The sequence below is a fragment of the Perissodus microlepis genome, chromosome 16, assembly GCF_051167445.1.
Source record: "Perissodus microlepis isolate ML-2025 ecotype Zambia chromosome 16, ASM5116744v1, whole genome shotgun sequence".
Taxonomy (NCBI): Eukaryota; Metazoa; Chordata; class Actinopteri; order Cichliformes; family Cichlidae; genus Perissodus; species Perissodus microlepis.
In genome coordinates, this window is record NC_140476.1 from 26337252 (window position 1) to 26352484 (window position 15233).

General features: G+C 40.6%; 1 protein-coding gene across 15 annotated transcripts in view; it reads left to right on the forward strand.

Annotated features, from left to right (window-relative positions):
- caska (calcium/calmodulin-dependent serine protein kinase a) overlaps positions 1-15233 on the forward strand; it is a 158017-nt gene that overhangs the window by 127890 nt on the left and 14894 nt on the right. For 6 of the 15 annotated variants that reach the window (XM_084908988.1, XM_084908978.1, XM_084908981.1 and 3 more), the window contains 7 exons: positions 5111-5191; positions 9234-9422; positions 9823-9901; positions 10269-10354; positions 10628-10696; positions 12740-12808; positions 13795-13830. In XM_084908988.1, the coding sequence (XP_084765114.1) occupies positions 5111-5191; positions 9234-9422; positions 9823-9901; positions 10269-10354; positions 10628-10696; positions 12740-12808; positions 13795-13830 (609 nt within the window). Of the gene's footprint in view, positions 1-1181; positions 1230-5110; positions 5192-9233; positions 9423-9822; positions 9902-10268; positions 10355-10627; positions 10697-12739; positions 12809-13794; positions 13831-15233 lie in introns of all 15 variants that reach the window. The other 9 variants (XM_084908974.1, XM_084908975.1, XM_084908977.1 and 6 more) reach the window with 3 other exon arrangements.

Below are 15233 nucleotides of genomic sequence, written 5' to 3' on the forward strand. Positions count from 1 at the left end.
TGTTACAATGGTGCATGTTCATCCCAGCCATCATAGGGCGAGGGGCGGGTACACCCTGGACAGGTCGCCAGTCTGTCGCAGGGTTTTTGTTTTTCTTAATTTGAAACTCGGTTGATTACTTTGACCCCAAGTCAACTTACTTTCTTTCAACTGAGACTTAAATGGCAACAAAAAACTTAAAATAGTCCATTTTCAAAGACTTTCATATGATGATATGATTGAAACTAGGGTTTGATATTACATGGATGGATGGATGGGACGAAAGCAAACCGATAGGAGTTGGTCTTTGAATGATCAACGATCAGATTTGCTGCACAACTCTAGCAGAAAGATCGATGTTGAGGATCGTTAGTGGGATGATTAGATCTTTAATATGTGACCATATTGCTAAATGGATGCTGTTGTCTCTGGATTATCTCTACCTTCTCTCAGATTTTCAAACTGCTTTGTCAAGTGGACTGATATGTTCCCCCTAAATTGGCAAGTTGGGAGTTACTTTTAGTCTTGATTTGTGAATATTGATGATGGTATATTTAGTCTTAGACCTGTTCATGCACTCCTCCAATTTGGCATTTCCTGACTGTATTGCACTGCTGTGCAAGGGAATTTTTAGTTCAAGTAAACTTGTACTGGCCTCTAACTTCTTCAGCACAGTTTAACCTCAGAGTAACGTATTGTTTAATCTTGGTTGTGCTTTCAGGGACTACCCTGCCTTCCTCCTCTGCTTCACCTCTGTCTCTGCTGATTCACTCTGGCTAACGCTGAAGTGCTTTGAACCAATCAGACAGTAGCTTCCAGTGGGCTCCTGTGGGTTTCTGCTGCAGCAGGGCAGTTTGAAGACTATTCAAACTTCAGCAAAGCTTTTTCTTGCTGGCTGCACTAATACGCTCCTTTTTACCTCTACACTGTCATGTCTAATCAGTAAAATGAGTTTTGTTGGTGTAGTTTTGGAACTGTTCTCTCTCAGGAGGGAAGGTTTCACTTTGGCTGTTGATACTAATCTCACAAACTACCCAGATTTACAGCCTGTTTAAAAAGCGGCTTGTACTGATTAAAGGCAGGGGTCGAACTTGATTTAACCCGACCTCTGTCATTACTGACCTTTAACCCTTTACCTGTGAGTCCTGAAAACAAGAGTCAACAGCTTTTATAACGCTTCTTTGTGTCTTCCTCCACTTAAGATTTCTTCCCAAGATGGAGCCTGTGGCGCTTTGAAACTTCTGGAAGATGTAAGACCTCATTACACTACTGCAATGTTCACTGGGCATCAGTTAGAAGTAGTTTCCTTGGCTTTGAAAGTGTTACAATATTGGATGGAGTTTTACTTAAGCGTGACTGCTGCAGTTTTGATAGGTGGGTAAATGGCCACTCTTCTTCAAGTCCACATAAATATATTTTATAATCAAAATTTTAAGGGCAAACATTAAGCCACAACATTCTGTAATAGAGGATATAACCTCATAGAAAACCAAGGTGAACACTGCACTAAATTTAACTTTTCATTTTCTCACATCTGAGCTGTGTACCATATAAAAGATGATGTAACTTCACTCATTGATTGGCATTCAGTGTTAGCAATCTGACTGCTGCCATGGTAGTTTCCAGGAGCTAGAAGCTACAACATACAGATGAAAGACTGGAGTCTTAAATTATTAATTAAGGGTATCTAGCTTGGTTAATTTTGTAACATATTGTAAGTATTGGTTTTAAAACAACAAATTTTAACATGAGGCTATGAGGCTTGACGCCTTAAATGGAACTGTAGTTTCTGCCAATTCCACATTGGCTCAGTATTTCCGCTCTGGAGGATTGCCCCTTGGCCTAAATACAATTGTGACATGGGGTCAGAAAATGACCTCCTGCCTGTCATTTGACAGAATGTATGAGAAATGATCCTCAACTTACACTGTGTATATATGTCGATCCATGGATCACCCCGTGCTTAGTGAGGCCCTCAATTTGAGGTTATCAAGCCTCAAACCGGGTGTTTTGATTGTCCCCACATTAGCTTTTTAAAACCAGTTTGACTGAAGGGCACTGCGTGTGACTTGTCAGTCAGTGTAGGCCTTCTCTGAAGCATCCCCCCTTTTAATTTTGATGGGGAATATAATTACTGACTAAAACGAGTCTTATTTTATTAAGAACTAAAATTGGTGATTGAGATCATAAACTCATCAAAGGTCATGGATCAGAGGAAGTGATGTGCACTTCTCTCATAGACTTCTAAACCATCAGAAACTGTATCTCTTGCTCCCTGCTGGCCACGAGAAAGTATGCAGGTTTGAGCCACTAATGCAGTGGTTTCACTTTTTAGATTCAGAAAGGTTATCCATATTTGTAATCTATTATCCTGAAGAAAAGCTGAAGAAAACTTTTAAAATATAGATGATTCTCACGTAAATTCATAACAAGAGCTATGCACTAAAATGTGCATTTTCTCACACACGCTCGCTTGCCCACTGCTCACTACAGAAGAGTTTGTTTTGCCTGGTGTATTGACACCAAACATCTGATCTTGCCTGATGTGGTTACCACTGCACTACCCACTAATGGTAACAGTATCCTTTCTACACTTTAGTGTGGAATTCATTGGTCAAAAACATGAACCTGACAGATCTCTTAACCAAAAAAACAAAGACCTAATGCATTTGTGTTTCTGAAACAATCAGTAGGTGTGATTTTAGATTAAACTTGCCAAACGTTTTCTCTTCAGCAAGTTAAAAAAAATTTAAAGGTCCACCGCATTTAGCCCAGAAAAGAACATCTGGTGCCTGGTGGGTGTTTCTAATTTCTATGGACATTTGTTCACCGTTGACATGGGAGGTGACGACACTGTTGGGGTTTTTTCTGTTGTTGAGTTTTTTTGTTTGTTTGTTTTTTTTTAACTCGGATTCACATAACTATGCATTTGCCTCAGCTTTTTCTCTTTGTCCAGCTGGTGGAGTTTTGTTTCTCATTGCAACTGATGGCTTCACAGTGATCCCTGGTGTGTAACTAATAGAGATGGACCGATCCGATATTACGTATCGGAATCGGTCCGATACTGACGTAAATTACTGGATCGGATATCGGAGAGAAATAAAAAAATGTAATCCGATCCATTAAATATCAAAAAAGCACCTCACAAAACTTGCGACATGGCGTAACTCTGCTCATAACCGTAGCACGTCGCAGCAGTATGCGTCACGTGATAGAGCGGCTGTGTGTATTTGTAGCCTTGCTACCAAACCAGCATTTCATCTCCAAGGAAGTTATCCCAGAGAGAAGTAAAGCAAGTGTGTAAGTTCATCTCTGAATGTTTGTAAAGCATTCCCACGTTAAGCTTAACAACCGATATATGGAGCGACTGCCTCTTCTCTCTCCCTCTCCTGCTCCTACTTCAATCGTGAAACTGATCAGTGATCAGCTGATCGGCTTTTCTGTCGCGAGTCTGTCTCTCTTCTTTGTTTTTGGCCCACTTTGCACCAGAAAGAGGAAACCAGCGGCTGAACAACAGCAGCACGTTTTAAGCTTGATAAGCTGTTGTTAGAATTTATTTAATATTACTTTCTACACCAGGATCTTTTTCTACGTAGCTGACGGCTGGTAACTGTGCAGGGGCGGATCTAGCAAAGTTTAGCCAGGGGGGCCGATAGGGCATGAACAGGGAAAAGGGGGCACAAAGACATACTTTTCTTTCTTATTCTCATTTAAAATGTCTAGCTTTTAATAAATAATTATCCGAATTTTACACCCAAAGTTTTAATCTGATGTAAAATGTATAGAAGTCCATTACTGTATATAGTAACTATTAAGTCTAATATACCCTAGTAAGCTATAGTACTTTTTCCTTTGGGAAGATACCATCTGTGCAGTCTGCAATTATGTTGAAGAAAGATGTTGAATCTATTTAATTATTCTTGAAAAATAATTTATTTCTGGGCATTTTTTTTTTTTTTTTCACACTGCATCAAATTGATTACGTCGATTAAGCATCATGTGGTGGAGGGTGGGTGGTTCCTTATTTTTTTTACAGGGAGTTTTAGAGCCCTATTAGTTAGGGTGCTTACTCCATCCTCCCTATTCTGGTATTTTAAAGAGTAAGTTTAAGTTTATTAGATTGATCAGTTTTGCTGAACTATGAAATATTTTGGGTGCAGTGTATTTTTTGCATACAGGTGTAACAGAATAGCTTTAGTGTTTTGTTTTTTTTTTGTTTTTTTTTGGGTTTTTTTTGGGGGGGGGGGGGGGGGGTTTAACTTGAGTATGAACTTATACAAAAAGCACAAAGATATTAAAATAACAGTTTTATTGATTAAAAAACACTATATCGGATTCATATCGGTATCAGCCGATATCCAAATTTATGATATCGGTATCGGACATAAAAAAGTGGTATCGCGCCCTAGTAATTAATGGATGCAAATCTATCTATCTCCGTACACGCATATTTTTAGTTCAATTCACTTGCCAAGAAACAAACAAAACACAAGGTTAAAGGTGAAACTGACCTTTTTTCCTCTATAGTTTAAACAATAATGTTGTCCTGTAAAATGTCCATGCAGTTCTCTTAAGTGTTAAAATAGCATCCATATCTGGCTATTAGATTACAGAGGAGATGCGATTTTTATCTCATTTGGCTGTACTTGTGACTTAGTTGCTGATGTATTAATGCATGTGGCTTTGACATGCCAGTAAGTGCCAGCTCTTGAGGGTAACAAGTAAATGTGATTATTACAGTGTAGCGATAATGAATACCTGGACCCCATGCACGTTCGTGAACTAAACACTGCTGTTTGATATGGAGAAGTACATTGAAACTCCTCGATGCAGAGGCCTCACCTCTACAATGCCACATTCACCAGTCAGGCGCAACATAACTGGAGCTGACATCAAGCCAAGTGGCTTCCACAGGGCAGGAGGAGGAGCAAAAGCTTGACCAGATTCTTGACTTGCTGAGTGGTGTCCAAAGTTGGTCTCGCATTAGGAGGTGGTGTTGGAGAGGAACTGTGAGTGTTGTTGGTCTGCGCTGCATACGCTGAAGTGGCCAGGTCGCATTGGAAGGAGTGATTTGGGCGTAAAGAAGAGCTACTGAGGCATAAATTAAACTCTTCTCTCTGTGTTTCCTCAGGTACTGGAAGAGATCTCTTGCTACCCAGAGAAGCACGAAGCTAAGGAACTCAGACGGATAGTAACCCAGCCACATTTCATGGTGAGTGGGGGGGAAAAAATCCCACAGACACACATTAGGATTTTCTCATGTCCATTTCTTACAGAAATGTGCACAAGGCCCTTTAACGAAGCATTTAGAGTCCAGATATAACAAATCAGAATCTCTCTAAATGTTGTAAATAGCACTTTTACATGGTCTTATTTTTGTCTGCACAGATTAGATAGGACTAAAAAGAAAACATGCACAAGAAAGATGGAGTGTGTCGCATTGGTATTGGTTTATTTAAGTGTTTAAAGATCAAGTCATCTAACATGAACTGTGTGGAAATGGAAGGGTTTTTCAAGTGTCTGCGAATGTGATATATATACATAAATACATCTGATTTTCATCACTGATCAGTGTTGCTCAATATCACGTGGACAGACCGACAGAGAGAGGAGACGTAAAAAGAAAAAAGACAAAACGGTATCAAAATGAAGTGATAGGGAGAGCAAAGTTGAGGAAAAAGATCAGTAATCAAGACAAATGGAAGGAGAGGGTCCTGGCTGTGAAGTGAGAGAGGAGGGCAGGCGTAGACGGAGGTTAGTAAGGCGTGTTTGATGCGATGTGCCGTGTCGGGTCAGAGGCCTGGCTCCTTCATGGTGCTACAAGAGCGTAAACTGACGTGTTCCACATTCCAACAAGTTCAAGTGAGAACTGAATACAGACGATGCCCACGGAGCCATGCCAGGATTTTGACTCGTCTAGCTCTGATGTACACACATGAGAGTAGAATTGACTTTCTTTGTAGGTTATTTTTAACAAAATAAACCTGTTACTTTGAGGTGTAGGATTTCAGATTTAGTGTTCAGATGGTATTTGAGGTATAGAAAAACATTAGCAAAGTGTAGCTAAAGTTTAGCAATCCTCCCCACATGGCTGCTGCCCCTTTTCAGGCAATCTTTTTGAAACTGAAATGGTATTACCTTGGCCTCCAGCAACAGTGTGATAAATCTTAAAGTTGTTTTTGACCAGGAAATGTCCTTCAACACATACATTAAACTAATATGTTTTGAAATGGCACTTTCATTGCTATGTAGATGATACCCAGCTTTATTTAACTATCAAGGCAGATCATTTAAATAAACTAGTTCAAATACAGACATGTCTTAAAGAAGTAAAGACCTGGATGATCTCTAATTTCCTGATTCAATATTTAGATAAAACGGAGATTACTGTACTTAGCCCTAAAAATCTTGGTGTCTAACCAGATGCTTGCATAGATTACCTTGGCCTCCAGTAACACTGTGAGAAATCTTGGAGTCGTTTCGACCAGGATATGTCTTTTAATGCACACATTGAACAAATATGTGAACTGCCTTCATGTTTTTGCCAATATCTCAAAAATAAGAAACATCCTGTATCAGAGAGATCATCAGAGCAGAAAAACTAGTTTGTGCTTTTTTTAGCTTCTCAGCTAGATTATTATCAGGTCACCCTAAAAGCTTCCTGAATTTAAAATTCTCACATACAAAATCTTGAACAATTGTATCACGAAGTTTAAAAGGTTTAAAACTTTTCTTTTTGATAAAGCGTAGAGTTGGAGCTGGATCAGGTGATCCTAAAGCATTCCTTAGTTATGCTGTAGCAATAGGCCTAGGCTGCTGGGGCCTTCCCATGATGCACCAAGCACCTTTTAATGTCTAAATAAAGAACAGGATCTGTGTAAGCTCACGTCATCTTGTTTGTCATTTGAGTGGCAGTGATGCTGACATGGCAGAATCCCCACAAACCCCACAGCCCAGGACATTATTTATGAAATTTGCACTGAATACCACATTATTCTTTTTCTTTTTTTCTTATTTTTTTCGACATGGGGATCAGTTTAAAAAGCTTAAAACACTGTCTATTAACTATCTCAGTCTAAAATGTTCTCGTTTTAACCCTTTAAAACCGGTCGGAGCGGGCACATCTATTTTTAAATCTCTGTAGAACTGCAACCACGTAAGCTAGCACAATGATTTATTTTTTTTTTTTTTTGCATATGAAACCGGAGGCGTTGTACTTCTTATGCATTCAGTTTGTCCTAGGTCACGGTTTCCTTCCACATATAGCTTTGCAAAAATTGCGTAAAAAGCATTTGCAGCAACAAAAGCATAATAATCCAGAAACACGCATTGCCGATCCGATCAGCTGTTTGTAACACTTCCTGTATCGCAATAGACGTCAGCACGAGCTAGCGCATGTCCGCCATTACCTGCCCGAAACCAGAAGTGACGTCATTTTCGCGGAAAATGTAGATTTTTTACCTTCGGGTCCTGATAAGCCTATACTGGTGTTTTTAAAAGTCATGTTTGAATTTATGCTTTTCTGTGTCGTTTCTGGGATGCTTAGAACTCAAATTGCACTGCTGGAAATTCTTTGCCAATTTGCATTATAATATTTATTTTCGTTTTTCCTGCAGTATATAAAAATTGGTGTATCTCAAAAATAAAATTATGAAGACACTCAAAATAAATTTCCTGTTGTTGTAAACTAATTTGCAACTTTTTTGTATTTACAATTTTGAGGCATAAGCCTCGTAAATTTCTCTAACTAGAAATATATGTAAAAAAACAAAACAAAAACGATTTAAAAAAATTTTTAGTTGTTTTTTTTTTTTTTTTTTTTTTTTTTTTTTTTTTTTTTTTGCATGTTTTTGCAATATATATATAGTTACTATGCACTAAATGCATACATATTATTAAAATTTGGGCTATAACAGTTGTATTGATGTAAAGCAACTTGAAATGCTCCCAAAAATGGCACTACAGCATGTAAAAATATAAAGATAAGCTCTGGCGGACTTAGTTCTATGGTAGGTCTTAAAGGGTTAAAGCTTTCCCACACAGCATGAAAGGATCAGTTGAGCACTTAACCCTGTTTTCATTAGGGTGCACAAACACACACACACACACACACACACACACACACGTACTTGCACCTACAGACACACACAGTTTTCCTGCAAGTTGTGCAACATGAAGTGTCTTCTGCGTGTGATGTATTTTGACACTGGAGTTAGAGAGGCTGCCGCTGCCTTTGTGTCGCTCCCTCTCTGATGCGCTCTCCCTCCTCGGGTGCGTACGCTTGTGTGTGTTGTTTGCGTGACGCTGAAAGAAGACAGTGACAGGTTTCCCCCTCTTTGTTGGGCTTTGATTGCTGTCTTCTGAAGTTCAGACGGGTTTGTTAAAGTGCCACTCAAGGGAAGGGCCTCTGCGTCTGTCAGACAAGTGGAGTCTAACACTCTGTGGGCGTGAGGGAGCAGCAGGCTCGTCTTGTGGAGATGCAGAGCTCAGACAGATGCAGGGGCTACGGACTAAAGGCACCTGTGCAAAAGGAGAAATATCTTTGTAATGTGTGGCAGAGCAGAGAGTCAGACAAAGTCAAGAAGCAAATCCCTTCCTGCTCTTCAGAGCTTGAATAAAATATTGTCCATGTTATTTTTAGTGAGATCATGTCTTGAGGGAGTTCAGGACCACTGAAGGCTTTGTCTTCTGTGAATTTACCATAAAAAGAGTGTGGATTGCAAATTTTTAAGCTGAATGACATTATTTGTACAAGAGTCACTGTTGGAGTCATACAGATTTCACCAATTGTTTGTATATGCCAACAGATGTGCTTTGGAGTTAGTCTCATTTATGCTGCTCACACATAAAGCAGTGCCCAACAATCACTTGTTTTCATAAATGGTTTCTGGTGAGAACAACTAGCTAGCTAAAGAGAGTATTTCTTCACCAGATAATTCAATTCAATTCAATTCAATTTTATTTATATAGCGCCAAATCACAACAAAAGTCGCCTCAAGGCGCTTCATAAGACAGTGGTACTCATATTCAGGCCTAATTTGTCTGCTGCCACAGGAAAGGGGGAAACTCTTCCTCCTGTGGCCTTGCCTGTACCTCATCTCAGCCTCCCTTTTACTTTGGAAGAATCGCAGATATTCATGTCAGTGATGCCACCAGAAGCCGACAGTAAAGTTCCATAACTGGTGCACTCTTGTTCACACAAAATGTGCGTTTACCAAGAAGAGTGAAGTCCTTTATGGAGTGTGTGTCTACAGGCATTGCTGCAGGCCCATGACGTAGTGGCCCACGAGGTTTACAGTGACGAGGCTCTGCGGGTGACACCTCCACCCACCTCACCCTTCCTGAACGGAGACTCCCCCGAGAGTGCCAACGGAGACATGGACCTGGAGAACGTCACCAGAGTCCGTCTGGTCCAGTTTCAGAAGAACACAGATGAGCCAATGGTACGCCCTTTGGGATTTTGAACAATGCTGAGTTGAAATGAATGAAATGAAAGTGAGGATGCTTTCAGAGACATGCCTATTATTATTTATACTTTGTTTTAGCATTTAAAGGTAACTTGCCACAGTTCCTCTCTGGTTTAGTCTTCTGTTTCTTCATGTCAGCTCACACTAACTGTATAATGCTGATGTTGGGACTCTTTGGGGGCCATGCCGTCTGTTGGAGGCTTGTTCTACTTGTGGCTGAAGAGAGTTCTTCATGATTAATCGAGATCCATCATAATTCACGGTTAATGATCTAAAGAATACGGTGTTGTATTCACTGTACTGACATTTGATCTGGGATGACATTGGGACTTTTTACATGGTATCAGTAACCATTTTCAAATTTATGCATTTGCAGGGTATCACATTGAAGATGAACGAATCAAACCACTGCATCGTCGCAAGGATAATGCACGGGGGGATGATCCACAGACAGGGTACTCTATTCCATCTTCTGACTGACGTCAATAAGCGACATTATATAAATCTTGCCCACAAGACCTTGACTCATTTGTTAAAATATTCTGCCTATTTTTTGTATACAATACTCTAATTTCGTATTTCAAGTCCTCAATAAATATTTTTACTGTTATTACCTGAAATCTTTAAAGACGAGGAAGGTTTTAGAGCTTTTTAAATTGACGGTGAGTAAAAGAAGAAACTCCTCTTCGATTGTTACTAAGGATGCCACACTGTAGTCGCTGAAGAATCAAACTAGACCGGAGGACCTCTGCTATGGCTGCATCTCGGATGCCTCTGCAATTAGAAAATGCTTGTTTCTCTTTTCCTTTTTCCTGCGTTCAGGAACATTGCATGTTGGAGATGAGATCAGGGAAATCAACGGCATCAGTGTGGCCAACCAGACTGTAGAGCAGTTGCAGAAGATGCTGGTGAGTTTTGCTTTTGTGTTTGTTTGGGGGAGGGGTTGTTTTTGGAGTCACAACTGACTATATTTGGACAAGAGGGTCTTGACAGGTGTAGTTAGCATGAACTGTACCGAAGCAATTTACAGAAGAGAATTAAATGAAATTCTCAAATGTTTATGCACCAGAGAAAACCTTTTTTTCCACTATCTCTGCATATGAGAGAAAATCTCACAAGCTGACGTGAAGATGAGACAAAACTCACTATATTTCTGTGTCTGTGTTTCTGTGTGTTTGCAGCGAGAGATGCGCGGCAGCATCACTTTCAAAATAGTACCAAGCTACCGGACGCAGGGCTCATCCTGTGAGGTAACAACACCTCTTCCTCCTCCTCACTACTTTTTTTTGAGCTCTTGATCTAGTTACTAACTGCTTGCCTGGTTACTGAGTGTGTATGTGTGTGTGTAACCTGAGTAGGTTGTGTGTACGGGGTGTGCTGTGCGTGTGTTTTGCTGTGTTTTGCTGGGGCTGGGCCAGATAATCAGCACACCAATTTCACAACCAAGATACCGGAACTCCCTCTTCCCTTCTCCGCTCCGGAAATAAGCCACACCTCTCTGTGTATCCCATCCTGCTCCTGCATATAGAACAACCACTACACCTACACACACACACACACCGTACAGACGTGGATGATAGTAACCTCTCGCGTCATGCTTCAACTTAGGCCAAGCTCCAGCTCATGTGGCGCATGAGATGTTTCAGGATGTTGCTGATGTTTAGATGCTGAATTGTTATACAACTGAAGATGCCTCAAGCATCTCTTGAACAGCTAAAACTCCATCTTCCTTCATCTATCTCACTACATGAGAGCCGAGTTTACAGGAGAGGAAGTAAAGTCCAACATAGGATATTGGGTACTGCAAAATACAATACCAGTATACTAAAACTGAATGGAAGCCAGTAAAACTCAAAGCTTAATTGCTCTTTGTCGTGTGCTATGGGATGCCAACGAGGGCTAACTTAGGATATCATTTGCCATAGATCAGGGGTGTCAATCATGTGGTCCAGGTGCCAGAATCAGACCAGCAAAGACTCCAGGTCTGACTGACTGGTTGACTTTTTTTGCACAGTTTTTTTGCTTGTAAGTTTCACAGCTTTTCTTGCTGAAAAGGAACTCCCCTGCAGAAATTCATGCTATACATGTAACTAAGTAACAGATTTAATAACAAAAAAATCCTGTTGTTTTGCGATCTGTTATTGAAATGTCTGGTTTTTCAAAATTTTTCAATTTTTTATTTTTTTTTTTTTAAATTAGACGATGAAATCATTTTGAGATGATAAATGTAAAGCAAGTGTGCAGTATTACATTTTCAGAGTGGCAAACAATTTACGTTTTTTTTTTGTTTGTTTTTGTTATTTTATCTTTGTAGCTTTTGAAGCAAGTAGAACAAAGAGCTTTCCAGTGTACAGGAAGTAAAGTCCAAAAACAATATAAGTAGAAACCAGCAGTTCAGACAACTACAATATCAGCATACTACAACTGACAGAAAGGAGTTTTCAAAGCTGGGGCACCAATACTTTGGACCAGCTAAGAAAAGCTAGACCAGCAAAGCTGTGAGGGACAAAAGGAAGTTATACATACATTGTGGTATCCAGCCATCTAAGACCGTACATGTAATTATTTAGATCATTTTAGAACACATTGAAACCAGTGCAGAGGTCTAAAACTAGAACAACATGGTTAATGTGGTTGTTTTTAACAGAAACGAAAAAAAAGGGAGACTTTATTTTGAAAAGTCGTGCACGCAAACCACAGCCCTGCTTTGATTTAGGTCATTTTTAGCTGAGAACAGAGAGACTAACTGCAGACATTACAGACTGTTAGCTCACTTTAATCATTATTTCTGCTTATAATTTAGCTTTCTCTGAACAGAGCCTTCATATTTCTCTCCATTTCCAGTTGATTTTCACAGTAAAACCTATAACATTGTTGTATTGCTGTCACATTTGATAAGAAGTCATTAAGTGTTCCCTTAAAAGAGAAATGTGGCGGCGATTTCAGCTCTTTTGGTCCTCCAGCACACGCTGTTCTGAACACTGACACAGTCAGGGCTTTTGAGCTCTGACAGCTTCAGTTAATGATGACTTCATGATGATCAGACTAACATCTCATGTCAGTCTAGCGCCTCTGTGGTTATTTAAGGCTGTGCATGCTAGAGTTCTGCTGGTGCTGCTGTCTCCCATGTCTTGTTGACGCATTTCATTACGTCAACTCTGTGGTGGGTCTCTATTGTGTTCTACAAATACACCCTCCATCTCCTACAGTCACCCCCAGAAGTGTGTGAGTGTGTGCGCTTGTGTGTGTTTGTGCGCCGGCTGTGCACTGCTGACCTGTGTGTCTTATTTCAGAATGAGTCCCCCACCACCTCCAGGCAGTCCCCTGCCAATGGCCACTCCAGCATTAACAGTTCTATCTTGGTAAGGACCCCCACCCCCAACCATAAAAAAACAAAAAATCCCACGATCAGACTACCACCCAGCCATTTCCTCCTCCTTTTTTTTTTTTTTTTCTGTCACGCTGTTGTGTCATGGTATTTCTACATGTCCGTGTTGTTACATTCAGTTGCTGCGTGCGTTTCTCATGAGTTGTTTTCATTTAATTTTGCGTTAAATCGTGTCACAGTAGTGGTAGCAGTAGGATTAGATGTAGACGGGTGATGCCGTAGGCCTCAACTCACTCCCGTGTCATTCTCCCTGTTCATCTGTTTGAGCCAAAGGCCCCCCGTGTCCGATATCTCAGTTCACAAATTGGTGTGCCTCACAAAGCCTGCTCCGTTGCTGTGCCTCATTGCTGACAAAAACACACTGAGGCTCCAGTGGTCAAGATGGTGCGACGAGACGTGCTCCTACTCTGCTATTCTACTAAACCCAATCAGGTTCCACAGTTTCCCCTGCCAAGGCTCCAGACAGACATGTGGTGGTGCTGATGCTGCAGCTGCTTCGCTTGCTCTGTGCTTGCTTGGTTGCTCCACAGCCAGATCTGCTTTAACAGATGAGAATGACTTTTTTTTTTTTTTTTTTTTTTTTTAAACATCTAGATTGCATGTAAAAGTTCTCAAAGGGTGTGTGTGTGTGTGTGGACAGGTATTAACATCTTCATGGGGACCAAAAATTGGTAGTTTACTATACTTGTGGGGACCAAAATCCCGGTCCCCATGAGTTTGAAGGCATTTTTCAGACTCAAAATGTGGTTTTACTGTCATGGTTACAATTAGATTATGGTTAGGTTTAGGGTAAGGGTCAGGGTTAGGCATTCATTTTTGATGGTTAGGGTAAGCGGCTAGGGAAAGCATTATGTCAATGAGATGTCCCCACAAGGATATAAATACGTGTGTGTGTGTGTGTGTGTGTGTGTGTATATTTCTTAACCTTTTCTTTCTGTCATCAATGGGTCACTTTCACAGGACCTGCCATCTACCATCCAGCCCAAGGGTCGACAGGTAACTAACAATCACTCACTAGCTCCTTACAAATGCTTGCATCACACTCCTTTACACAAAAGTGTGTGTCTGAGTTTCTCCCAAACTCTCCCTTCTGCTTCATAAAACTCATCAGTGTGATTTGGTTGCATGTAAGTCAGGCTGTTTTTATCTGTCCCAAACTACTGATGGACAAGAATTTTGTGTGATTACAAAGCCTGAAATATTTTATTTTTGCGTGTCGGTGAGCTTCACAGAAATGCTGAAACATCAGGGAACCTCCTGCTCGTACTGGGTGACAATTTTTTTTTCATTAAATAAATACACTGCTCACTAAAATTAAAGGAACACTTTGAAAACACATGAGATCTCCAAGGGAAAGCCCAGAATGTCCTCAATTTAGTACATCAGGACTCAGTAGGATAGTCAAATAAGTCAAAAGATATAGACCAAAAACAAATGTCCATTACAGAGGACATTAATGAATAGGCTGGTTTTCAGGAAGATATAGTTCCAAATTACAACAGCAGGTGCCTCAAGGCACTTTAAATTGAATTTTATAAGGTAAAGACCCTACAATAATACAGAGAAACCCCCAGCTGTCAGACAACACGCTATGAGCAAGCAGGAGGACACTACATCATTTGATGGAAATGAAGATTATCAATCTACAGAGGGCTGAATTCAAAGACACCCTGAAAGTCAATTTCAGTCAAGTCAATTTCATTGCAGCAAATCAAAATGGTACTCGGTGGTTTGTCAGACACGTTTGTATGTGTGCCTGATGATATTGGAGCGTGCTCCTAAATGAGAGCCTGGATAGTGTCCTGGTGTCTCCTCCCATATCTGGACCAGTGCCCTGCTGGAGGTCATGTTGTAGCTCTGGCAGTGCTCATCCTGTTCCTCCTTACACAAAGGAGCAGACACTGGTCCTGCTGATGGGTTAAAGACCTTCTACGGTCCTGTCCAGTTCTCCTAGACTAGCTATCTGTCTCCTGGAATCTCGTCCATGTGCTTGAGATGGTGCACTCCAGTTTCTGTAGAAACAAGCAGCAGGTTGTGGTGGCTGAAGGTGACATCAGGATGCTGTTGTAGAAATTGCTGCTTTTCACTTCATGACTGCAGTTTAAGTAGCTCATTGTGCTGTGTCATCTCTTACAGAGAAGTTTCACTGAAACCTGTGTTTAAAAAAAGAAAATCTAATAATTGAGCATACATGAATATGTACTGTATCTAAACTCTCCTAAGAATGAGAATCTCTGCTACTGTCTGGCCTGTGTGCAGACCTACCAGTTACAGAAGTCTGCTAGCAGGTCCGTCTCTAAAGGCCACTTTATGAAATGTGCAGCACGGGATTCCCAAATGGCACAGAAGGAAATTGGTGCAGCAGCCAGAAAATCCCTCTCATCGTTTCATAGTTGGAC